At 40.6% G+C, this 27,376-nt stretch overlaps 1 protein-coding gene across 1 annotated transcript in view; it reads left to right on the top strand.

The window, feature by feature from the left end:
* CDK5RAP1 (CDK5 regulatory subunit associated protein 1) overlaps positions 1 to 19,753 on the top strand; it is a 42,224-nt gene extending 22,471 nt beyond the window's left edge. The window contains 3 exon segments of the mRNA XM_065891992.1: positions 1,492 to 1,641; positions 14,877 to 15,017; positions 19,490 to 19,753. Coding sequence (XP_065748064.1) covers positions 1,492 to 1,641; positions 14,877 to 15,017; positions 19,490 to 19,570 — 372 coding nt within the window. The 3' untranslated portion in view covers positions 19,571 to 19,753.
* The last annotated feature ends 7,623 nt before the right edge of the window (positions 19,754 to 27,376 follow it).

Below are 27,376 nucleotides of genomic sequence, written 5' to 3'. Positions count from 1 at the left end.
ATAGTGGATGAGAACAAGCACTCACATTGTGCCTTTCCCATTTAATAATGTGTGACCTTGGGAAAAGTTTTTGCTTTCTTTATCTGTGAAAAGGGATAACATAAATACCAACCTCGTCAGGTTATTTTGAGATTTAAGATAATATATATAAAGCACTTAAAATAGTGTTTTATAATAGTTAAGTGCACAGTAGAGGTTAGTTGTTAATAAGACAGAATAGAGTAAATCCTGTAAGAGAATCTGTTTTAGAATTCTCTACCCATTCTTCATTTCCCTCTGGATAGGGTAGTTCTCTTAAAGGCAGATTGGTTTGAATGTCTAGACTTTGGTGTATAGACTTTCCACTTTTGTCTAGCTCAGTGGTTCTCCAACTCCATTATGAGCTTGTGTACCTAAAGATATATATAAAGTGTGTGTGTTTGTATATATAAACATGTATGTATGTACACTATGATTTTGGATGATTTAAAAGGTTTTCAAGGATACATTTTCTTTTCTTTTTTTTTTTGACTGGGTAAAACCTGAGTGTGGTATAAAATTCAAAAGGTCAAAATAGTATGCAGTGCAAAGCAGTTGTTTTTTCTTCCTGGGTTGCCTAGTTTTTCAGTTCCTTCCCTGAAGGCAACTGCTCTTAGCAACTACTTCTTTAACCTTCCAGAGACATTTCATGTATTTATAAATATATTCATTTGTATACTTTCTACATCAAAGTTATTATACATGTTGATCTGTGCCTTGCTTATTTCTGTTCAGAGTATATTTTGGAGAGCAATCATATCTGTATACATAGCTATCTCATTCTTTGTCACAACTGTGTAATATTCCATTGTGTAGATAAACCATAATTTGTTTTACTGGTTCCCTATTTTTTTAAATAAATTTTAAAAATATATTTATTTATTTATTTGGCTGCACCGGGTCTTAGTTGCGGCACCTGGGATCTTTAGTTGTGGCATGTGGGATCTTTTAGTTGCAGCATGCAGACTTCTTAGTTGCACCATGCGGACTCTTAGTTGCGGCATGCATATGGGATCTAGTTCCCTGACCAGGGATCGAACCTGGGCCCCCTGAATTGGGAGCGCAGAGTCTTACCCACTGCACCACCAGGGAAGACCCTACTGGTTCCCTATTGATAAACTTTTACTATGCTTTGCGTCTTGTGTCTTTATAAACACTGCTGCTGAGTAACCTGGTATATGAATTATTTAGTGTCTGTGTCCTATAAAAATATCAAGAACAATTTTGAGTCTATGATTTTCATGTGCTAAATTTAGAATTTAACCCTTGTAAAAATGTGGCTCCACTGTATAGTTACCTTTTTCTCTTAGAAGGCCCAAGAGTTAGAGAACCCTTGTGGTGTGGCTTGTGTTCCTATACATGTGTCTGTAAATTGCAAATTGGATGAGCATGTCTGCCTCCGTGTTTGAAGAACGGATTCTACAAGTCCGTGGTGACCTCCATCTCTCTTTTTTTTTTTTTTTTTTTTAATAGAAGACACGGGCATATCACAGGCTGAAGGATGATATCCCAGAAGAGGTAAAATTAAGGCGTTTGGAGGAACTTATCACTGTCTTCCGAGAAGAAGCAACAAAAGCCAACAAGACCTTTGTGGGTTGTACCCAGCTGGTGCTGGTGGAGGGGGTGAGGCTATGTGTGTATGTATGTATATATATTTTTGTTTTGTTTTGTTTTTTGTTTTTTAGAGCACAGTATATCTCCCTTTATTTAGATCTTTGATTTCTTTTAGCAGTTTTCAGCATCTAGATCCTGTACATGTTTTCTTAGATTTACACCCATTTTTTTCTTCTTTTTAGCTATTGTAATTGCAACTATATTTTTATTTTGGGTGTCCATATGTTCACTGTTAGTATGTAGAAAGAATTGGTTTTTGTATTTCTATCTTGTATCCTCTGATCTCGCTGAACTAAATACTTCTAGGAGTTTTTTGGGTAGGTTGCTTGGGATTTTCTTTGCAAGTTACCATGTCTGTTTTTCTTTCTTCCTGTTGTTCCAGGGTTCCTTCTTTTTTGTTTACTTTTTGCTTAGAGAACTCCCTTTAGACACTCTGGCAGCACATTCTCTTTGTTTTCCTTCATCTTAGAGTGTTTTGATTTCTTCTTCATTCCTGAAGGATATTTTTGTATTTAGTGAAAGGATTAGTGAAAAGTATTTCTGCTCCACCTTTTTGGAAACACTGTTATATGTGTATTTTTAGAAACAATTTTACTGTTTGTTTTCAGTCCTTTTAAAAATCACACTTTCTTAGAAATGTACTGCGTTTTGGAAGTTTGGAGTTCTGTAGTCTTCTGTGGTCAAGCTTGGGAACCTGGTCATCATTTACAGCACTAAACAGATGGGATAAGGGGTGAGTTAGGGAACCTAACCTTCTGTGAAGCTGCATTCTTCGGCTATTGAAGAGGAGAGGAAAGAGAGAGATAGGGCTCTTTCTGTGACTCCTCACAAGTCCAGGTTTGAGAAAGGAGAGTCCTGCTCCATGCCTTAGGATATGGCAGTGTCAAAATCAGCAATTGCTTGGTATTTGTGTTTGTTAGAACTCTCTGGTAGTGAGTAACAGTGGGAAACTTGTTCAAGCCATTCAGTCTAAGCCAAAAATAATTCTGTGTTGTATAAGACTTCAGGAGTGTTTTGTGGAGCCCAAAGGCAAGAATACTGCCAGGTGTCTGGAAGGGACTGTACCCAGTCTGGGAAGCCCTTGAGGCTCAGACTTTCTTCTCTTCTCCTCAGACCAGCTTTTCCTGATTCTTCATCTGTGTGGTAGAGTACAGCAGCCCTATAGTTCCTGTGTTTCATGGTGTAGTTCCAGTTGTTCACAGACCAAAGTTGTGTCTTTCAGCTCCAATTCAGATTTCCAGGAGAGGGAGTCTGATCACCTCAGCTTGGGTTAGGAATCTTCCTGTGGTCTGGTCTAGTAGCTGCTGATGGTTGGTGATGCTGAGCTGGTGAAATACCTCAAAAGTGTTTGCCTCGATAAATGCTTTGTTATTTAGGGTGTCACTGCGATTCTGGAGACCTGTACATGGATATGTCTATTAGTAATCCACATTTTATCCAGTAGGAATTAGGTCATTATATGCCCAGCTCTCCTCACACAGGGTCTGGTACAGAATAGTGTACCTGTCTTTTGATTGAATGAATAAGTACTCAAAGGTTACTAATTTTTGTCCAACACTTCATCAACCCCACAGAGAGCCCATGGTAATTAAATGAACCAAAACAAGGCTTCTTTTTTTTTTTTTTTTTTTAAAACAAATCCAGCATAAGCCAGTACTCACCTGGGGCTAGAGAATAAATGAATTTTTCAAGGCCAGCATTGGAGTCTTCACTTTTTTTTTCTTTTTTACATCTTTATTGGAGTATAATTGCTTTACAATGGTGTGTTAGTTTCTGCTTTATAACAAAGTGAATCAGTTATACATATACATATGTTCCCATATCTCTTCCCTCTTGCGTCTCCCTCCCTCCCACCCTCCTTATCCCACCCTTCTAGGTGGTCACAAAGCACCGAGCTGATCTCCCTGTGCTATGCAGCTGCTTCCCACTAGCTATCTGTTTTACATTTGGTAGTGTATATATGTCCATGTGACTCTCACTTTGTCACAGCTTACCCTTCCCCCTCCCCATATCCTCAGGTCCATTCTCTAGTAGGTCTGTGTCTTTATTCCTGTCTTACCCCTAGGTTCTTCATGACTTTTTTTTTTTCTTTCTTAAATTCCATATATATGTGTTAGCATACGGTATTTGTCTTTCTCTTTCTGACTTACTTCACTCTGTATGACAGACTGTAGGTCCATCCACGTCATTACAAATAGCTCAATTTCGTTTCTTTCTATGGCTGAGTAATATTCCATTGTATATATATGCCACATCTTCTTTATCCATTCATCCGATGATGGACACTTAGGTTGTTTCCATCTCCTGGCTATTGTAAATAGAGCTGCAATGAACATTTTGGTACATGACTCTTTTTGAATTATGGTTTTCTCAGGGTATATGCCCAGTAGTGGCATTGCTGGGTCATATGATAGTTCTATTTGTAGTTTTTTTTTTTTTTTTTTTTTTTTTTGCGGTACGCGGGCCTCTTACTGCTGTGGTCTCTCCAGACGCACAGGCTCAGCAGCCATGGCTCACGGGCCCAGCCGCTCCGCGGCATGTGGGATCTTCCCGGACCGGGGCACGAACCCATGTCCCCTGCATTAGCACGCAGACTCTCAATCACTGCGCCACCAGGGAAGCCCCTATTTGTAGTTTTTTAAGGAACCTCCATACTGTTCTCCATAGTGGCTGTACCAATTCACATTCCCACCAGCAGTGCAAGAGTGTTCCCTTTTCTCCACACCCTCTCCAGCATTTATTGTTTCTAGATTTTTTGATGATGGCCTTTCTGACGGGTGTAAGATGATATCTCATTGTAGTTTTGATTTGCATTTCTCTAATGATTAATGATGTTGAGCATTCTTTCATGTGTTTGTTGGCAGTCTGTATATCTTCTTTGGAGAAATGTCTATTTAGATCTTCTGCCCATTTTTGGATTGGGTTGTTTGTTTTTTTGTTATTGAGCTGCATGAGCTGCTTGTAAATTTTGGAGATTAATCCTTTGTCAGTTGCTTCATTTGCAAATATTTCCTCCCATTCTGAGGGTTGTCTTTTGGTCTTGTTTATGGTTTCCTTTGCTGTGCAAAAGCTTTGAAGTTTCATTAGGTCCCATTTGTTTATTTTTATTTCCATTTCTCTAGGAGGTGGGTCAAAAAGGATCTTGCTGTGATTTATGTCATAGAGTGTTCTGCCTATGTTTTCCTCTAAGAGTTTGATAGTTTCTGGCCTTACATTTAGGTCTTTAATCCATTTTGAGCTTATTTTTGTGTATGGTGTTAGGGAGTGATCTAATCTCATACTTTTACATGTACCTGTCTAGTTTTCCCAGCACCACTTATTGAAGAGGCTGTCCTTTCTCCACTGTACATTCCTGCCTCCTTTATCAAAGATAAGATGACCATATGTGTGTGGGTTTATCTCTGGGCTTTCTATCCTGTTCCATTGATCTATATTTCTGTTTTTTTGTGTTAGTACCATACTGTCTTGATTACTGTAGCTTTGTAGTATGGTCTGAAGTCAGGTAGCCTGATTCCTGCAGCTTCGTTTTTCGTTCTCAAGATTGCTTTGGCTCTTCGGGGTCTTTTGTGTTTCCATACAAATTGTGAAATTTTTTGTTCTAGTTCTGTGAAAAATGCCAATGGCAGTTTGAATAGGGATTGCATTGAATCTGTAGATTGCTTTGGGTAGTAGAGTCATTTTCACAATGTTGATTCTTCCAATCCAAGAACATGGTATATCTCTCCATCTATTTGTATCATCTTTAATTTCTTTCATCAGTGTCTTATAATTTTCTGCATACAGGTCTTTTGTCTCCTTAGGTAGGTTTATTCCTAGATATTTTATTCTTTTTGTTGCAATGGTAAATGGGAGTGTTTTCTTGATTTCACGTTCACATTTTTCATCATTAGTGTATAGGAATGCCAGAGATTTCTGTGCATTAATTTTGTATCCTGCTACTTTACCAAATTCATTGATTAGCTCTAGTAGTTTTCTGGTAGCATCTTTAGGATTCTCTATGTATAGTATCATGTCATCTGCAAGCAGTGACAGCTTTACTTCTTCTTTTCTGATTTGGATTCCTTTTATTTCCTTTTCTTCTCTGATTGCTGTGGCTAAAACTTCCAAAGCTGTGTTGAATAAGAGTGGTGAGAGTGGGCAACCTTGTCTTGTTCCTGATCTTAGTGGAAATGCTTTCAGTTTTTCACCATTGAGGACGATGTTGGCTGTGGGTTTGTCATACATGGCCTTTATTACGTTGAGGAAAGTTCCCTCTGTGCCTACTTTCTGGAGGGTTTTTATCATAAATAGGTGTTGAATTTTGTCGAAAGCTTTCTCTGCATCTATTGAGATGACCATATGGTTTTTCTCCTTCAATTTGTTAATATGGTGTATCACATTGATTGATTTACGTATATTGAAGAATCCTTGCATTCCTGGAATAAACCCCACTTGATCATGGTGTATGATCCTTTTAATGTGTTGTTGCATTCTGTTTGCTAGTATTTTGTTGAGAGGATTTTTGCGTCTATGTTCATCAGTGATATTGGCCTGTAGTTTTCTTTCTTTGTGACATCCTTGTCTGGTTTTGGTGTCAGGGTGATGGTGGCCTCGTAGAATGAGTTGGGGAGTGTTCCTCCCTCTGCTATATTTTGGAAGAGTTTGCGAAGGATAGGTGTTAGCTCTTCTCTAAATGTTTGATAGAATTCATCTGTGAAGCTGTCTGGTCCTGGGCTTTTGTTTGTTGGAAGATTTTTAATCACAGTTTCAATTTCAGTGCTTATGATTGGTCTGTTTATATTTTCTATTTATTCCTGATTCAGTCTTGGCAGGTTGTGCATTTCTAAGAATTTGTCCATTTCTTCCAGGTTGTCCATTTTATTGGTATAGAGTTGCTTGTAGTAACCTCTCATGATCTTTTGTATTTCTGCAGTGTCAGTTGTTACTTCTTTTTCATTTCTAGTTCTATTGATTTGAGTCTTCTCCCTTTTTTTCTTGATGAGTCTGGCTAATGGTTTATCAATTTTGTTTATCTTCTCAAAGAACCAGCTTTTAGTTTTATTGATCTTTGCTATCGTTTCCTTCTTTTTCATTTATTTCTGATCTGATCTTTATGATTTCTTTCTTTCTGCTAACTTTGGGGTTTTTTTAATTCTTCTTTCTCTAATTGCTTTAGGTGCAAAGTTAGGTTGTTTATTTGAGATGTTTCCTGTTTCTTAATGTAGGATTGTATGGCTATAAACTTCCCTCTTAGAACTGCTTTTGCTGCATCCTATAGGTTTTGGGTCGTCATGTCTCCATTGTTATTTGTTTCTAGTTATTTTTTGATTTCCTCTTTGATTTCTTCAGTGATCACTTCGTTATTAAATAGTGTATTGTTTAGCCTCCATGTGTTTGTATTTTTTACAGATCTTTTCCTGTAATTGATATCTAGCGTGTGGTCGGAAAAGATACTTGATACAATTTCAATTGTCTTAAATTTACCAAGGCTTGATCTGTGACCCAAGATATGATCTATCCTGGAGAATGTTCCATGAGCACTTGAGAAAAATGTGTATTCTGTTGTTTTTGGATGGAATGTCCTATAAATATCAATTAAGTCCATATTGTTTAATGTATCATTTAAAGCTTGTGTTTCCTTATCTATTTTCATTTTGGATGATCTGTCCACTGGTGAAAGTGGGGTGTTAAAGTTCCCTACTATGAATGTGTTACTGTCGATTTCCCGTTTTATGGCTGTTAGTATTTGCCTTATGTATTGAGGTGCTCCTATGTTGGGTGCGTAAATATTTACAGTTGTTATATCTTCTTCTTGGATCGATCCCTTGATCATTATGTAGTGTCCTTCTTTGTCTCTTCTAATAGTCTTTATTTTAAAGTCTATTTTGTCTGATATGAGAATTGCTACTCCAGCTTTCTTTTGGTTTCCGTTTGCATGGAATATCTTTATCCATCCCCTCACTTTCAGTGTGTATGTGTCTCTAGGTCTGAAGTGGGTCTCTTGTAGACAGCATATATATGGGTCTTGTTTTTTTTTTTTTTTTTTTTTCAGTACGCGGGCCTCTCACTGCTGTGGCCTCTCCCGTTGCAGAGCACAGGCTCTGGATGCGCAGACTCAGCAGCCATTGCTCACGGGCCCAGCCGCTCCGCGGCATGTGGGATCTTCCCAGACCAGGGCATGAACCCATGTCCCCTGCATCGGCAGGCAGACTCTCAACCAGTGTGCCACCAGGGAAGCCCTGGGTCTTTTTTTTTGTATCCATTCAGCCAGTCTGTGTCTTTTGGTGGGAGCATTTAATCCATTTACATTTAAGGTAGTTATCGATATGTATGTTCCTATTCCCATCTTCTTAGTTGTTTTGGGTTTGTTATTGTAGGTCTTTTCCTTCTCTTGTGTTTCTTGCCTAGAGAAGATCCTTTAGCCTTTGTTGTAAAGCTGGTGTGGTGGTGCTGAACTCTCTCAGCTTTTGCTTGTCTGTAAAGGTTTTAACCTTTCCATCAAATCTGAATGAGATCCTTGCTGGGTAGAGTAATCTTGTTGTAGGTTTTTCTCCTTCATCACTTTAAATATGTCCTGCCAGTCCCTTCTGGCTTGCAGAGTTTCTGCTGAAAGATCAGCTGTTAACCTTATGGGGATTCCCTTGTGTGTTATTTGTTGTTTTTCCCTTGCTGCTTTTAATATGTTTTCTTTGTATTTAATTTTTGACAGTTTGATTGATATGTGTCTTGGTGTGTTTCTCCTTGGATTTATCCTGTATGGGACTCTCTGTGCTTCCTGGACTTGGTTAACTATTTCCTTTCCGATATTAGGGAAGTTTTCAACTATAATCTCTTCAAATATTTTCTCAGTCCCTTTCTTTTTCTCTTCGTCTTCTGGAACCCCTATAATTCGAATGTTGGTGCATTTAATGTTGTCCCAGAGGTCTCTGAGACTGTCCTCAGTTCTTTTCATTCTTTTTTCTTTATTCTGCTCTGCAGTGGTTATTTCCACTATTTTATCTTCCAGGTCACTTATCCATTCTTCTGCCTCAGTTATTCTGCTATTGATCCCTTCTTGAGTATTTCTAATTTCATTTATTGTGTTGTTCATCATTGCTTGTTTTCATCTATAGTTCCTCTAGGTCATTGTTAAATGTTTCTTGCATTTTCTCTATTCTATTTCCAAGATTTTGGATCATCTTTACTATCATTATTCTGAATTCTTTTTCAGGTAGACTGCCTATTTCCTCTTCATTTGTTAGGTCTGGTGGGTTTTTTTCTTGCTCCTTCATCTGCTGTGTGTTTTTCTGTCTTCTCATTTTGCTTATCTTACTGTGTTTGGGGTTTCCTTTTTGCAGGCTGCAGGTTTGTAGTTTACGTTGTTTTTGGTGTCTGTCCCCAGTGGCTAAAGGTGGTTCAGTGGGTTGTGTAGGCTTCCTGGTGGAGGGGACTAGTGCCTGTGTTCTGGTGGATGAGGCTGGATCTTGTCTTTCTGGTGGGCAGGTCCACGTCTGGTGGTGTGTTTTGGGGTGTCTGTGGACTTATTATGATTTTAGGCAGCCTCTCTGCAATGGGTGGGGTTGTGTTCCTGTCTTGCTAGTTGTTTGGCATAGGGTGTCCAGCACTGTAGCTTGCTGGTCGTTGAGTGAAGCTGGGTGTTGGTGTTGAGATGGAGATCTCTGGGAGATTTTCGCTGTTTGATATTACGTGGAGCTGGGAGGTCTCTTGTGGACCGGTGTCCTGAAGTTGGCGCTCCCACCTCAGAGGCACAGCACTGACTCCTGGCTGCAGCACCAAGAGCCTTTCTTCCACACGGCTCAGAATAAAAGGGAGAAAACGTAGAAAGAAAGAAAGAGGATAAAATAAAATAAAGTAAGGTAAAATAAAAGTTATTAAAATAAATAATTATTGAGAAAAAATTTTTTTAAAAATTAAAAACAAAAACAGATAGATAGAACCCTAGGACAAATGGTGAAAGCAAAGCTATACAGACAAAATCTCACACAGAAGCATACACATACACACTCACAAAAAGAGGAAAAGGGGAAAAAATAATAAATCTTGCTCTCAAAGTCCACCTCCTCAATTTGGGATGATTCGTTGTCTATTCAGGTATTCCACAGATGCAGGGCACATCAAGTTGATTGTGGAGATTTAATCCGCTGTTCCTGAGGCTGCTGGGAGAGATTTCCCTTTCTCTTCTTTGTTCGCACAGCTCCCGAGGTTCAGCTTTGGATTTGTCCCTGCCTCTGCATGTAGGTCGCCGGAGGGCGTCTGTTCTTCGCTCAGACCGGACGAGGTTAAAGGAGCCGCTGATTCGGGGGCTCTGGCTCACTCAGGCCGGGGGGAAGGAGGGGTACGGAGTGTGGGGCGAGCCTGCGGCGGCAGAGGCCGGCGTGACGTTGCACCAGCCTGAGGCGCGCCGTGCATTCTCTCGGGGAAGTTGTCCCTGGATCCCGGGACCCTGACAGTGGCGGGCTGCACAGGCTCCCCTGAAGCGAGATGTGGAGAGTGACCTGTGCTCGCACACAGGCTTCTTTGTGGCGGCAGCAGCGGCCTTAGCGTCTCATGCCCGTCTCTGGGGTCCGCGCTGTTATCCACGGCTCGCGCCCGTCTCTGGAGCTCCTTTAAGCAGCGCTCTTAATCCCCTCTCCTCGCGCACCAGTAAACAAAGAGGGAAGAAAAAGTCTTTTGCCTCTTCGGCAGGTCCAGACTTTTTCCCGGACTCCGTCCCGGGTAGCCGTGGTGCACTAACCCCTTCAGGCTGTGTTCACACTTGGAGGGAAGCCCAAGCCTCAGCTCCCAGTTCCGCCCGCCCCCGGCAGGTGAGCTGACAAGCCTCTCGGGCTGGTGAGTGCAGGTCGGCACTGATCCCCTGTGCGGAAATCTCTCCGTTTTGCCCTCTGCGCCCTTGTTGCTGCGCTCTCTTCCGCGGCTCCGAAGCTTCCCCCCTCCGCCACCTGCAGTCTCTGCCCGCTAAGGGGCTTCTAGTGTGTGGAAACCTTTCCTCCTTCACGGCTCCCTCTCACTGGTGCAGGTCCCGTCCCTATTCTTTTGTCTCTGTTTATTCTTTTTTCTTTTGCCCTACCCAGGTACGTGAGGAGTTTCTTGCCTTTTGGGCAGTCTGAGGTCTTCTGCCAGCGTTCAGTAGGAGTTCTGTAGTTGTTGTTCCACGTATAGATGTATTTCTGATGTATCTGTGGGGAGGAATGTGATCTCCACGTCTTACTCTTCTGCCATCTTCCCCCTCTCCCTCCCGCCATATTCCCCTTCTCCCTCCTTCACTTTTTCTTAGGGGAGGCTTTCTTTCCTCCAGTCATGGCCAGTTCATTCATTTATTTTGGCTGCGCTGGGCAGCATGTGGGATCTTAGTTCCCCAACCAGGGATCGAACCTGTGCCCCTTGCAGTGGAAATGTGGAGTCTTGAGCACTGGACCACCAGGGAAGTCCCATGGCCAGCTTAAAACACTGGGTTGCTGTATTCAGCATCAGCGAAGATGATAACGTCTGTATACTGAGCATTTACTATGTGCCAGAAACTGTACTTTACAGTCATCAGCACGTTGAGTCCCACCACAGTCCTTGGGGGTAGTGCTGTTATTACCTCACTTTTGTAGATGAAGAAAGGAGACTCAGAGAAGTAGGAATAACTTCCCCAAGGTCACACAGCTAGTGTGGCAGAGCCAGAATTTGACCCACATCTGTCTCATTCTGTAGCGTATAAGTACCCCCCGCCTTTTCAAATTATGGAGAATCTAAAAAAAAAAAAAAGGTATAGAGAGGATAGTGAATGCCCACGTACCCATTAACCAGCCTCAGCAATTTGTTAATACAGTGTTAATCATGGCTGATCTTGTTTCACCTCTACTGCTCCCACTGAGTTGTTTTGAAGCAAGTACAAGACATATATTATTTTGTCAGTAATTATTTCAGTATATATCTCTAAAAGATGACTCTTTTTAAAAATAGACATAATGTGACTATCATATTTGAAATAATTGACAGTAGTTTCTTAATATTATCAAATATGTAGTTGATGTTCCAGTTTCCCTCTGTCTTATAAATGTTCTTTTATGGTTGGTTTGTTCAAATCACGGAACATGAACACTCTCTCTTTTAAAAAATTTATTGTAAAACAATCGCAAACTTGTAGAAAAGTAGCAGTATAGTACTTTTTTCTTTGAAGCTTTTGAGAGTAAGTTGCCCTGGTGCCCCCAATTCCCCAAATACTGCAGTGTGTATTTTGTGCAAACAGGAGCATTCTCCTGTACAACTGTAGTACAACCATCAGAATCAGAAAATTAAGCTTGTTAGATTACTGCCATCCAGTCCTTAGACCCCCATTTAAATTCTCCGCTTGGCTCAGAACTGTCATTTATAAGAAAAAGATTTAGTTTAGTATTACATGTTGTGTTAGTTGTCATTTTATCACTTTTTAGAAATTTGATGTGTCTTGGCATGACTTTCTTTGTGTTTTGTTTGGGATATGTTGAGGCTATTTAGTTTGTGAGTTTATAATTTTCATCAAATTTGGAAAATTTTCATTTACTATTTTTCAGATATTTTTTCTGTACTCCTCCTTCCTGCCACCCATCGCCTGCCCCCCGTTTCTTCTCTCCTTCTCCAGTCACCTATATGTCCAACCACTTGATATTGTGTCATAGGACACTGAGGCTGTTCAGTTTTTTTTCTCTTTTTTATATCTGTGCTTCATTTTAAATAGTTTCTATTTTTCTGTCTTCAGCTTCATTATTCTTTTCTTTGGCAGTGTCTCATTTGCTATTATGTATTGAATTAAAAATTTTAGATCATATATTTTTCATCTCTGTAAGTTACATTTGGTTTTTTAAAAATATCTTCTGCTTCTCTTCTGTGTTCTTGTTTTCTTTTGAAACTTAGTATTTGAGCCTAATTATAATAGCTGGTTTAATTTCTTTGTGATAATTCCATCACTGCTATCATTTCTAGGTCTGTTTCTATCGACTGACTTTTTTTTTTTCTTTTTCTTTGTGGTACGCGGGCCTCTCACTGTTGTGGCCTCTCCTGTTGCGGAGCACAGGCTCCGGATGTGCAGGCTCAGCGGCCATGGCTCACGGGCCTAGCCATGCTGTGGCATGTGGGATCGTCCTGGACCAGGGCATGAACCCGTGTCCCCTGCATTGGCAGGCGGACTCTCAACCACTGTGCCACCAGGGAAGCTCCTACTGACTGACTTTTCTCTTGATTATGAGTCACATTTTTCTGCTTCTAGGCATATCTAGTGATTTTTGATTGGATGTTGGACATTATGTTGTCAGACATTATCTTTGATTGTCTGGGTTTTGTGTTGGGCTTTGTTCTGATAAGCAGTTTTGTTACTTGTCGTTTGTAGTTTTGTTTGATCCTTTCAAGGTTTTTTTTTTTTTTAATTGGGGTATAGTTGCTTTACAATGTTGTTAGTTTCTGTTGTACAACGAAGTGAATCAGCTATATGTATACATATATCCTCTCCCTCTTGGACTTCTCTCCTACTGCCCACCCCTATCCCACCCATCTAGGTTATCACAGAGCACTGAGCTGAGCTCCCTGTGCTATACAGCAGGTTCCCACTAGCTATCTGTTTTACACATGGTAGTGTATATATCAATGCTAATCTCCCAATTCATCTCACCCTCCCCTTCCCCCCTGTGTCTACATGTCCATTCTCTATGTCTGCCGCTCTGTTCCTGCCCTGCAGATAGGTTCATCTGTACCATTTTTCTAGATTCCACACATCACGCCAGTCAGAATGGCCATCAAGTCTTGTTTTTAATCTTTGCTAGAAAAGTTTTTTTATTCTAGGGATAGTTTAGTCTTAGTACTACTTATGGCTCTTCTAGAGTTGTTACTGCATGTCCCAAGGAATCAGTGAGGACTATTTGGTGGTAGGTCAGATGATTCCTAGCCCTTTGTGAGATCTGGGAGCTAACCAGCTGGCAGTTCCCAGGTTACTTTCCTTGTCTGACATCATGGATTTTTGCTCCACACAGGGACGTATTATTATTCAGCAAAGACTCAGAGGGCCGCTATGCACATTTCTACAGCTCTTTTTCTGCTTAGCTCCCTCCTCTCTCAAACTTGCTCCACAATTTCCAGCTATTGCAGGCTCCCTGGACTTTGATCCAACTTTCCTCATTTCAGAGAGAACCACCACGCTCTGCCTTGAGATCTCCCTCCCTGCTTTGCATTCTCTGGTCTGGCACATGTCTTCCGGTAGAATGCAGGGGTGATTGAAGGGCTTGCCCCATTTGTTTTCCTTCTCTTGGGAATCATAGTTTTGCAAATCATTTGTCCAATATCTGAAAATAGATGTCTCATATATTTTGTCCAGTTTCTTGGTTATTTAAGACCTGAGGATAAATTTGGTTTTTGTCACTTCATCATGATTGGAGCAGAAAGACTTGGGTATGTTCTGGAAATTAATACCATCATACTGGTTTTAGTATTCTCCTGGCCCAGTCTTTTGCATGTTGTGATGGAGACTCTGGCTTCCAGTCTGCCTATTCACTGGGACAAGTAACCCAGGCCAGACAACCCCAGAACATTCCTGAGACTATGAGAGTCTGAGACTATGAGACTCTGTGAAGTGAGAGTCCTTTTGCCAAGTGTATCACCCCTATGTCCTTGGCATCAGGCCTGTTGGAGGTCCATTCCCGCTAAAGGTAATTTTGTAATCAAAGACTCATTGATTGAATCATATATTGTCAGAAAATTTTATTGAGCTTCTGTTGTGTGCTATTTACTGCCCTTGTTGGTGAAGCAGCAGTAAAGCACTTAGTCTTGTGATTCCTTGGTTAAGAAATGCTCTATGGGGACTTCCCTGGTGGCACAGTGTTAAGAATCTGCCTGCCAATGCAGGGGACAGGGGTTCGAGCTCTGGTCCGGGAAGATCCCACATGCTGCAGAGCAGCTAAGCCCGTGCACCACAACTACTGAGCCTGCACTCTAGAGCCCGCGAGCCACAACTACTGAAGCCCCGTGTGCCTAGAGCCCGTGCTCTGAAGCAAGAGAAGCCACCGCAATGAGAAGCCCACTGCAACGAAGAGTAGCCCCCACTTGCTACAACTAGAGAAAGCCCGCACGTAGCAGCAAAGACCCAATGCAGCCAAAAATAAATAACTAAATAATTTAAAAAAAAAAAAAAAAGAGGTACCATACTTAAAAAAAAAAAAAAGAAATGCTCTATGGGTCAGACCCCTGGGGATCTGAGACAGACCAAGAACTGATGACTGTGACAGACTCATGGCCTCTCCTCTGTTCTTTTGCAGCTCAGTAAACGCTCTGCCACTGACCTGTATGGCCGGAATGATGGAAACCTTAAGGTGATCTTTCCTGATGTAGCGATGGAGGATGTCACTAACCCTGGGCTTAGGGTCCAAGCCCAGCCTGGGGACTATGTGCTGGTGAAGGTAAGGTATCCTTTTGCACTGTTGACTTACACTGTGAAGTGGGTATTGGATTGGATAATTTGGGGGAATGAAATTTTTTTATGGAGAAATTCTTTAGTAAAATAAAAATCTCTTCTCAACCTGACCAATGGAAGGGCACTTGAATTGAATTTTAGCCTGCTCCAAACTAGGCTTTCTGTTTTTCTTCTCTCCTGCCCTGAAAGGGTTCTTTCTGGGAATTTGGTGAGGTTGGGATACATAGTGGCAAGTAGTTTCCTGCTGCAGAGAGGCCAGGAAGTATAAGTGATCTTAAGTGAGTTGATAGTTCTCTCTGTCAGAGATCAGCATGCCCTACAAGGTCTCTGATGCTGCAGGCATCCCTAACTTACGTGTGCTCCAGTTTCCTGCATCCCTTCCCTGGACTAACAGGTCTAGTTGAATGGCTGTGGGATTTTCCCTTTCTCCCGCTCCCCATTTCACTGAGGATATTCCTCATTTCTTCCCTCCTTCATGAGTTTCTTCCTTCTTCTTTTTCTTCCTACACTACCACAGGTCTGCTACTGCCATCTTCCTTTTTTTCCTCATGTTCACTTTGCCCCAGAGCCAGAGACTGGCAGGACACGTACTGATGAGGTGGGCAGGAGTAAGACCACTTTTCCAACACTGAACTTTGAAGCATCTGCAAAGAGAGAGGTGGCGAGAGGGTGATGCTTCTGCTGATGTGTTCAGTGTTATGTCCTCCACCCTGTTCCTTAGTGCCTTACCCTCTCCTCTGCTTTCTGTCCTTGCTCTTCATCACCTCCCTCTGGAGTCATGGGAGCCATGGCTCATGGTGTGCAGTTGAGGGAGGCTCATTCCCCTGGCAGGTAACTTCTGTAGATTGGCCTGGAAATGTTACCAGCGCTCAGAACTTTTCTGTTCTGTCCATCTAACAAAAACAGTGATTTTCATGTTGGGGACTTGATGATCCCCTTCCTTTCTGGCCTTGTCCTGACTGGGGATTGTCTTACTTTCAGCATTACCTAGAGATTTCCTAAATGAAGTAATTCCTACTAGGCAACAACGTGATTGATCTGGAAACAGTCTCTCGTAGGCTTTTCTATTTGTTCATTCTTTCTTTTTGACACTGTCTTGTTTTCTTCTTTGTCTTCTGAATGTTTGCTGCTTTGATTTTCAGTTACTTTTTCATACCTCTTCCTATTCTCTTTCTACTATAGATAAGGGTTATTTGCAAGATGAGTTTGCTGGTATGGGTTGTAATGTTAGTATGATATTCTTTTGTAAAATGGAAATATTCCATTTGTCAAGAAAGACAGAAAGGTGATACTTGGGACTCTTTTTTTGTTCCGATACTTATGTTACTTGGGACTCTTTTTTGATGCGAAGTGACAAACCCCACAAGTGAGATTTAGTGAAAGGATCAGAATGAAGGAGAAGATGTGGAACCAGGGGTCTGTTGGATTTTTCTGTCACTTTTCTCATCTTTCTCTACTTAAGAGTCCCCAGGCTGTGCTAGAACCATTTCCTCATAAATTTCATTTTCTTATCTCCCTTTCTTCTATGGTGCTTATTTGGCTAAACTCCAACCTTGGTGAAAGTGGTTATCTGCTTACTCTGCAGCCGCACCCTAGCAGCTGAACATTGTTGGGAAGAGCACACAGTTAATCTTTATTACATAGATTAGGTCAGATGATGGGGATTGAAAACTCAAAATACGGTGGCTTAAATAAGGTAGGAGTTTTCTTTGTCATAAAAATCTAGATATAGAAGGTCCAGGACTGGTGATTGTGATGGCTCCATGATCACCAAGGGTCTAGGCTCCTTCTGTCTTTTGCTCTGCTGTGTGTGGCCTCCATTCTCAAGGTTACCTTATGATTCAGGTTGGCTGTTCCAGCAGCCATGTCCTAGCTAGTAGCAAGCAGGAAGAAGAAAGGTGAAGGGCTTGCCCTCTTCCTTTTAGGACAGTTTGCAGAAGTTGCACATACTATTTCCACCATGGTAACACACCACGCCAGGCTGCAAAGAAGCTGAGAAGTGTGGTCTTCATTCTGAATGACGATGTGCCCAGTTAAAAATTGGGAGTTCTGAGGAGTAACTGAGGAAGAGCAGGAGAACTGTTGGGGGACAAATAACAGTCTCTTCACATAAACCAACTGCACTCAGTTCACATTCATGCCACAAAACTCAAATGAATGGCGCTGAAATCCTAATCCTACTGTATTTCCCCAGTAAAGTAACTTTTCCACTCTCATTCTCCCTAAATCTTCGCTCACTTATCTAAATCCTAGTCTCAGCTGATGTCTTTGCCTCATATTTCATAGAGAAAATCGATACAGTCAGGTGAAATCTCATTGTCTCATCATTATTTCCACCAGCTCACTCACATCTCCACCTGTCCACACTATCTGCTCATGTGAGACTGTGTAGGAAGTGTCTGCGTCTTCTGTCACGCTGCTCCTTGTGCTTTTGCTTCCATCCATTCACTTCCCCTCCAGATTTGCATTTGTCTCCATTCTTTCTTGCATCCTAAACTTAATGTGGCCAAAATAGAATGAATTCTTCCCACTTTCCTGCAGTTTTCTTCTTTTCAAGTCTCCTCCATCTCAGCAAGTGGCACCACTCAGTTGCTCAAACCAAAAATACAGGAATCATCCTAGATACTTACTTTCCTGTACTCCCCATCAGTAGTTCATCTGTTTCAGCTCTACCTGTGGAATGTATCTGGGACCTGACTGTTTCTTTCCTTCTCTAAGCCATCATTATTTCTTGGTTGGGAGATTAGAGCAGCCTCCTCACAGGTTTTCTGTTTCTGTATTTTGAAAATGAATTATTTATTGAAGCATATCATAAATGTAGAAAATTGCTCACAAGTGTACTACTTGATGAATCATCACAAAGTGACCCTACCCATGTGAATACCACCTGAATTAAGAAACAAAATATTTTCAGAACTCCCCAAACCCCTGTCATGTTCCTACCAGTTACTCTTTTTCCTTGCGTCCTAATTTCTAATACCATAGTTCAGTTTTGCTTGTTTTTGATATAAAATTGAATCGTACAGTGTATATATATATATAAACATCTTTATTGGAGTATAATTGCTCTAATACAGTGTATATTTTTGATGCATGGATGTTGTGCAGTTCATCCATGATTATATTTATCCATATTATATGAATATACCACAATTTATATATTGGTCATTTTGGTTGTTTCCAGTTTGGACCTATTATGAATAGAATTGCTACGACTATGCCTGTGTTTTAGTGCAAGTATATATTCATTTCTATAGGGTATATGGTTTGGAATTGCTGTGTAACAGGGTGTGTATAATAGAAATAGCCAAAATGGTTGTACCAGTTTACACTCCCACCAACAGTACCTGAGAATTTCAGAGGCTTCATATTCCTGTTTCCATTCTTGCCCTCTAGTCGTTCGGCCCCATAGAAGTCAGTGTGACCTTTCTAAATCAGATCACTCACTCATCTGCTTAAGCCCCACAGTGATTTCTCATTGGAGCCAGCATAAAATGCAGGGTGTCCATGGCCTTTTGTGATCTTCCCCAGCTACCTTTCCAACCTCATATGCCCTGTACTCTTTTTATTCTCTTTCCTCTAGTCTTGGTGACCTCCTTTTTGCCCCTCAGACCTAGTTCTAGTGTCAGGGACTGTGCACATGCTGTGTTGCTTAGGAGGCTCTTGATTTTTGCCTGGCTGCCTTCTTTTAAACCTTCAAGTTCTCTTAAATGTCATCTCCTTGAGAGGCCCACTGTAGTGCTGAAAGCAGCTTCCCTCTGCCTTGCTTTTTTCACTGTTTACATTAGCCCATTTTATCTTCATAGCACTTTTTAGTGCCTGAAATAATTTTCGTTTGTTTATATATTGTCTGTCTTCTCTTGAAAGCTCTTTTGAGGGTAGGAACAACGTCTGTTTTGTTCTTCTTGATATCTCTAGCACGTAGGACAATTCCTAGAACACGATAGGCACTAAATAAATATTTACTAATGGACTGACTCATTCTTATGGTCAGAAATGAGGCCTCTGGTAATTTTGGGGGTCACATGCTTTCAGCTCTCAATTAGAGAAAAAAGAGAGCCTTTCTCACCAAATATTGGCCATAAATATCTTAAGGAGGAATTTGACTGGTACAGGCTGGATCACAGCTTACCTCTGGGATTAGGAGGGGTAGGGTCTGTGATAGGCAGCTCACACCTGAACCTTATGGTTGCCTCTGGGAAGAAGCCATCTCCCAAGAGAAAAGGGAGACGTGGCTGTTTGGGAATGACCTATTTTGGACTTCTTAACTTATATGCATTAGCATTGTATCAAACATCTCTTCCTCTAAGCATTGGAGGCACAGAGGAACCATGCAGTCTCTGCTGGCCTGTTATCTCCATTAGATTCCTTTGGTGGCCTCTCCTCTGGATGATTCACATTAAGTCCCTGTAGTTCAGTCCTGGTTACCTTGCCGCCTTCTGACTGGTTTTCTTTCAGATCACCTCAGCCAGCTCTCAGACACTTAAAGGACATGTTCTCTGCAGGACCACTCTGAAGGACTCTGCAGCATATTGCTGACCTGAGTGGTTGGCCTCATTCCTTCCCAGCAGGAAGAGAGATATGACTGGTCACTAATGAAAGAGGTAACGAAGCTTTGGAGACAAGCTGTAAGGGGTGAAGCAACTTTCTATGAAATGGAAAATGCATTTCTTTGCTCCTTTGTGAACAGCTTTTACAGTCATTAAACTTACCTAAACTAAAGTGGTCCCTTTTTATCTACTTTTACTTCATTTTTGCCTTGGTTATTGTCTCTGAGATTTTCCCTATAGTTTCTGGATTAAGTGTTTCCCAGCCCGATTTCTACCAGAAAACCTCTCTGGTTTTCTCCCATGTACCCTAGGAATTAGAGACTGAAGGGGAGGCGAAGGTGGAGAGAACCATTTGCTTAGCAAAAACTGCTCTAGATCTTTCTAACATTTTGGTTTGATAACATTGACTTAGCTGCCTGTCTCCTCACTTTATTCTTTTCATTGAATTCCCCACTCCATTGCTTCAGAGTTGTGTGAACTTGAGTAGCTACTTTATTATTCTTGTGTGCCTTGATTTTCTCTTGTGACATGGGGATAATAATAAAATGCTTATCTCATATGGAGTTCGGTGAGATTATTATTGTAAAGAATTTAGCACTGTCTATGGAACATAGTAAAATCTTTTTTTGTTTTTTTTTTTTTAGTTTATTTACTTTATTTTTGGCTGTGTTGAGTCCTCGTTGCTGTGCGTGGGCTTTCTCTAGTTGCGGCGAGCGGGGGCTACTCTTCGTTGTGGTGCGTGGGCTTGCAGTGGCTTCTCTTGTTGCGGACCACGGGCTCTAGGCGCATGGGCTTCAGTAGTTGTGGCTCGTGGACTCTAGAGCTCAGGCTCAGTAGTTGTGGCGCATGGGCTTAGTTGCTCTGCGGCATGAGGGATCTTCCCGGGCCAGGGCTCGAACCCATGTCCCCTGCATTGGCAGGCGGATTCTTAACCACTGCGCCACCAGGGAAGCCCCCATAGTAAAATCTTAACAAATGAGAGTGATCATTGAAAGATTTTTCTTCTAAAACAGACTGTGTATATTAGGATATGCTGAGGCTTTTATTGTGTGTCTGGCTATGATCTCCTTTGACCCCTTCCACTGACCTGCAGGGTAGCCTTTGGGAATCCCAGGCTAGGAACATCTTCCTCACCTGTTGGTATGGCTTGAGGGGGTTGATTTCTGCCCTCAAGATCCATTTTCTACTCAAGAAACGTTTATTATGGCTCTTCATCTCAGTTCTTCATTCAAAATATGTGAAAAATTCTTTTTTGGAAATTTTATTTTACTTTTTATGAAAAAGTGAAACATACATGTGGTAAATAATTCAAACAATACAGTAGGTATCTGTAATTGGTCCGTTTCCTTCCCATCACTTTTTTCTAATCCCCTAGTTCCTTTTTAAAAAGCCAGGACTTGGGACTTCCCTGGTGGTCCAGTGGTTAAGACTCCGTGCTCCCACTGCAGGGGACACGGATTTGATCCTTGGTTGGAACTAAGAGCCCACATGCTTCAGGATGTGGACCACCCCCCCCCCCAAAAAAAAGCCAGCACATTTATCATTTTCTAATATGTCTTTTCAGATATAGTCTCTGTATATATGGTGTTTAGTGTGTGTATTTGTTTCATACAAATGGTTATACACCATGTACACTACTAACAGCTTTATTGAAGTATGTGTAATTGACATACAACTGATATGCACACATTTCAAGTGTATAGTTTGGTAAGTTTTGACCTATGTATATAACCATGTATAAACCATCACCAAATCAAAATAGTGAATATATTCATCACCCCTGAAATTTTTCTCATGTCCCTTTGTAATCCCTCTCGCCTCTGATCCCCTATCCCCAAGCTACCATGGATTTTCCTGTCATGCCTTTTGACATGTTGTGTTTAATACTTCCCAATTTCCCTTTTGATTTTTTTCTTTGACCAATGGGTTATTTAGAACTGGGTTATTTAATTTCTACATGTTTGGGGATTTTCCTGAGATCTTTGTGTTAGATTTCTAATTTAATTACGTTGTGGTTAGAGAACATACTTTGTATGACTTTAATCATTTGAATTTTATTGAGACTTGTTTAATGGCTCAGAGTATGATCTGTCTTTGTAAATGTTCGGTGTACACTGGAGAAGAATATGTATTCTGCTGTTGTTGGGTGTAGTGTTCTGTAAATGTCAGTCAGTTCACATTAAACCTATAATATCCTTGCCTACTCTCTATCAAGTTCTATCAGGTACTGAGAGAGGGGTATTGAAATTTTTGAAAATAATTATGGATTTGTCTCTTTCCCTCTTGCAGTTCTACAATGTTTTGCTTCATGTATTTTGAAGCTATGTTAATACATGAATAAACATTTAGGATTTTTATGTTCCCTTGATAATTGATTCCTTTATCAACATGAAATGACCTTCTTTACCCCTGGTAATATTTTTTGCTTTGAAATCCACATTGTCTAATGTTACTATAACCCTATATAGCCACTTTGACTGATTCCCTCTCCCTTTTCGTTGAGATGTAATTCACCTACCATTAATTTCACCATTTTAAAGTATGTAGTTCAGTGGTTTTTAGTAAATTGATGAGGTTATGCAACCATTACCACTGTCTAATTCCAGAACATTTTCATCTCTCCAAAAAGAAACCCCATGCCTGTTAGTGGTCAGTTCTCATTTTCCACTCCCCCCAACATCCCTTGGCAAACACTACTATCCTTTCTGTCTCTATGGATTTGCCTATTCTGGACATTTTCTTAATATATAAATGTAATAATACAATATGTGGCCTTTGTGTCTGGTTTCTTTCACTAAACATAGTGTTTTCAAGGTTCATCCATGTTGTGTAATGTGTTAGTCCTTCATTCCTTTTTTTATCGTTGAATAATGTCAATCAATGGTAATACTCCATGTTAATAGAATGTATTGATTACTAATTCAGTCTCCTTACTAGTTATAGATCTGTTTATATTTTCTATTTCTTTTTGAGTCAGATTTGGTAGGTTGTGTATTTCTAGCAATTTGTCCATTTCAACCAGGTTATCTAATTTATTGGCATAAGTTGTTCATAGGATTTTTTTGTAATCCTTTTTATTTCTTTTGTTTTGCTTGCTTTGGGTTTAGTTTGCTCTTCTTTCTCTAGTGCTTATGGTGGCAGGTAGGTTATTGATTCAAGATCTTCTTTTTCTTTTAAAAATAGACTTTGTTCTTCTAGAGCGGTTTTAGGTTTACAGCGAAATAACAAGAAAACACAGAGCATTCCCATATACCTCCTGCCTCGTGCCCATGTACAACCTCTCTCACTATCAACATCCCACGCCAGTGTGGTACATTTGTTACAATTGATGAACCTACATTGACTTACCATTATCATCAAAAGTCCATAGTTGACACTAGGGTTCTCGCTTGATGTTATACATTCTGTGGGGTTTTACAAATTTATAGACTTGTATCCATCATTATAGTGTCATACTGAATAGTTTCCTTGCTCTAAAATTCTTCTTTTCATCCCTCCCTCCTACCAACCTCTGGCAATCACTGAATTTTCTACTGTCTCCATAATTTTGCCTTTTCCAGAATGTTATATAGCTGGAATCATACATTATGTGGCCTTTTCAGATTGGCTTCTTTCAGTTAGTAATATGCATTTAAAGTTCCTCCGTGTCTTTTCATGGCTTTATAGCTCATTTCTTTTTAGTGCTGAATATTATCCCATTGTATGGATATACTACACTGGATAAATGTATTTATTCATTCACCTAATGAAGGTCATCTTGGTTGCTTCCAAGTTTTGGCAATTATGAATAAAGCTGCCATAAAACATCTGTGACAAGTATTTGTGTGGACATAAGTTTACAACTCACTTGGGTAAATATCATGGAGCGTGATTGCTGGGTCATATGTGAAGAGTATGTTTAGTTTTATAAAAAACTGCCAAACTGTCTTCCAAAGTGGCTGCACCATTTTGCATTTTCACCAGCAGTGAATGAGAGTTCCTGCCTTATCAACATTTGTTGTTGTCAGTGTTTGGAATTTTAACCATTCTAATAGATGTGTAGTAGTATCTTGTTTTATTTGCAGTTCCCTAATGACATATGTTGAGCATCTTTTCATATGCTTCTTTGCCATCTGTGTCTCTTTGGTAAGATGTCTGTTTAGATCTTTTGTCTGCTTTTTTTTTTTTTCAGTACGCGGGCCTCTCACTGTTGTGGCCTCTCCCGTTGCAGAGCACAGGCTCTGGACACGCAGGCTCAGCGGCCATGGCTCATGGGCCCAGCTGCTCTGTGGCATGTGGGGTCTTCCCGGACCGGAGCATGAACCCGTGTCCCCTGCATCGGCAGACAGACTCTCAACCACTGCGCCACCAGGGAAGCCCTTTTGTCTGCTTTTTAATCAGGTTGTTAATTTTCTTATTGTTGGAGTTTAAGAGTTCTTTGTATATTTTGAACTTCCCTGGTGGTCCAGTGGTTGAAACTCCACATTTCCACTGCAGGGGATGTGGGTTTGATCCCTGGTCGGGGAACTAAGATCCGGCATTCCACGCAGCGTGGTACAAAAAAAATTTTTTTTGGTATATTTTATATACATTTTGTATATTTTATATACATTTTTTGGTATATTTTATATACATTTATTTATTTTTGGCTGTGTTGGGTCTTCGTTGCTGCTCATGATGGGCTTCCTCTAGTTGGCAGGGTGAGTGGGGGCTATGCTTCATTTCGGTGTGAGGGTTTCTCGTTGTGGTGGCTTCTCTTGTTGCAGAGTAGGGCTCTAGGCATGCGGGCTCAGTAGTTGAGGCTTGCATGCTTCAGTAGTTGTGGCTTGCAGGCTTCAGTAGTTGTGGCTCGCGGGCTCTAGAGCGCAGGCTCAGTAGTTGTGGCGCACGGGCTTAGTTGCTCCGTGGCATGTGGGATCCTCCTGGACCAGGGCTCAAACCTGTGTCCCCTGCATTGGCAGGCAGATTCTTAACCACTGCGCCACCAGGGAAGTCTCTTCTTTGTATATTTTGAATACCAATCCTTTATTAGATATATGCTTTGCAAATATTTTCTCCCAGATTGTGCCTGGTCTTTTCATTCTCTTAACTTCATCTTTCACAGAGCCAAAGTTTTTAATTTTAATGAAGTCCAACTTCTTAATGACCTCTTTCTTAGATTGTGCCCTTGGTGTTGTGCCTAAAAAGTAACTGCCAAACTCGAGGTCACCTAGATTTTCTCCTATGTTATCTTCTAGGATTTTTATATATATATTTTTGCATTTTCTTGGGAGTTATTTTTTATTGAATTTTAATTTACGTAAAATTAAATGCTCATACTTTAAGTGTACATTTTGATGTGTTTTGACAATGTATACACTTTTGTAACTACCATCCCAATCAAGATATAGAATATTTCCCATCACCCCACAAAGTTACCAGTGCACCTCTCCAGTCAACCCTTCCGCTAAGGCAACTACTGCTCCAATTTCTATTACATTAGCTTAGTTTTGTCAGTTCCAGAAATTCATTTGCAGACTATACAGACTATACAATAAGCAACTTTTGTGTCTGGTTTCTTTTGCTTAACATAATGTTTTGAGATATATCCATGTTGTTGTACACATCAGTTCATTCCTTTTTATTACTGATTAATATTTTATGAAAATATCACAATTTGTATGTCCATTCACCTGTTGGTGGACATTTGAGTTGTTTCAAGTTTTAGGCTTTTATGAATAAAGCTGTGAGGAAAATCCTTGCCCATTTTGGACATATTTTGTATTTCTCATTGGTGAATGACCAGAACTAAAATTGCTGGGTCATAGGGTGGATATATGTCCCAACGCACTTTTGTTCTTTTATTCCTGAGAATGAAGTTCACAAAACATTTTGCCTTCTTCTGGCCTCCATCCCATTACAAGAAAGTTCATATTAATCTCCAAAAATAAGTAATACGTGTTTAGTGCTCACTATGTGCTAGGACCAGGGATAAGCTTCCTGCATGCATTACCTCATTTATCTTTTTATTTTATTTTATTTTTTTCATATACATGCTGTATTTTATTTTTACAAGAGATAAATAAACTGACATCAAGCATTGTAAATGGATGACCACAACAAAAGCAACAATTGCAATTACCAAACACGAAACACACTCACACTATGTCATACTATTGACATTCAGTCCAGTAATCCTCCACTGTAACAGCTCCTTTACTTTGCAGTGAAAATTGATTTGTATATTTTTTGCCCCTGAGTCCTTGTGGGATTTTTTTTTATTCAAACAGAAAGTCACAAAAATTATAATCAAGCTCATCAGTTCACTCAGTCCCATGTAATTATTTTTTTTTATCTTGATCTTTTGTTAGCACTTTTATGAATTCATCAGTTTTCCATTAGAGTTCTGAAAATGCTTATTCATTCAGTTCAGCAGTATAGTGAGTTACCGGAAACCTGTACTTGTCAGAGTCTTTTCCATGAATTCCTTGAAGATGAAACCCTTTTATAGGAACATATTTGCAAAAGCATCAGGGTATACCCAGAACTGTCTGTAAATGACAAAAGACTTAAAAATGACCACAGTTAAACAGTTGATGAAAGTTAATGCAATTGACAAGGAAATTTAGTTATTTCTGAGATATGCATTTTAAAGTAATAACTAGAATTATGACTTATAACATTATATCAAAACATATAAGATTTTTAGAAATTTCATGTAATGTCTGAAACATTTATATACACATATTTCCATACAAATAACCCTAAGAAAGTTTAGTATTAGTTGGTTTTTTTTGTTTGTTTGTTTGTTTTTTTGAGGTACGCGGGCCTCTCACTGCTGTGGCCTCTCCCATTGTGGAGCACAGGCTCCTGACGCGCAGGCTCAGCGGCCATGGTTCACGGGCCTAGCCGCTCCGCGGCATGTGGGATCTTCCCAGACCGGGGCACAAACCCGTGTCCCCTGCATCGGCAGGTGGACTCTCAACCACTGCGCCACCAGGGAAGCCCTGTTTGTTTTTTTATACTGCTGGTTTTATTAGTTGTCAATTTTATATACATCAGTGTATACATGTCAATCCCAATCGCCCAATTCTGCACACCACCATCCCCACCCCACTGCGGTTTTCCCCCCTTGGTGTCCATACATTTGTTCTCTACATCTGTGTCTCAACTTCTGCCCTGCAAACCGGTTCATCTGTACCATTTTTCTAGGTTCCGCATACATGCGTTAATATACGATACTTGTTTTTCTCTTTCTGACTTACTTCACTCTGTATGACAGTCTCTAGATGAATCCACTTCTCAACAAATGACTCAATTTCGTTCCTTTTTATGGCTGAGTAATATTCCATTGTGTATATATACTACAACTTCTTTATCTATTCGTCTGTTGATGGGCATTAAGTTGCTTCCATGACCTGGCTATTGTAAATAGTGCTGCAATGAACATTGGGGTGCATGTGTCTTTTTGAATTATGGTTTCCTCAGGGTATATGCCCAGTAGTGGGATTGCTGGGTCGATTGGTAGTTCTATTTGTAGTTTTTTAAGGAACCTCCATACTGTTCTCCATAGTGGCTGTACCGGTTTACATTCCCACCAACAGTTCAAGAGGGTCCCCTTTTCTCCACACCCTCTCCAGCATTTATTGTTTGTAGATTTTTTGATGATGGCTGTTCTGACCGGTGTGAGGTGATACCTCATTGTAGTTTTTTTTTTTTTTTTTGTGGTACGCGAGCCTCTCACTGTCGTGGCCTCTCCCGTTGCGGAGCACAGGCTCCGGGCGCACAGGCTCAGCGGCCATGGCTCACGGGCCTAGTCGCTCCGCGGCATGTGGGA

The sequence above is a fragment of the Phocoena phocoena genome, chromosome 15, assembly GCF_963924675.1.
Source record: "Phocoena phocoena chromosome 15, mPhoPho1.1, whole genome shotgun sequence".
NCBI classification, from domain to species: domain Eukaryota; kingdom Metazoa; phylum Chordata; class Mammalia; order Artiodactyla; family Phocoenidae; genus Phocoena; species Phocoena phocoena.
This window is presented reverse-complemented; position numbering and strand designations above follow the sequence as displayed.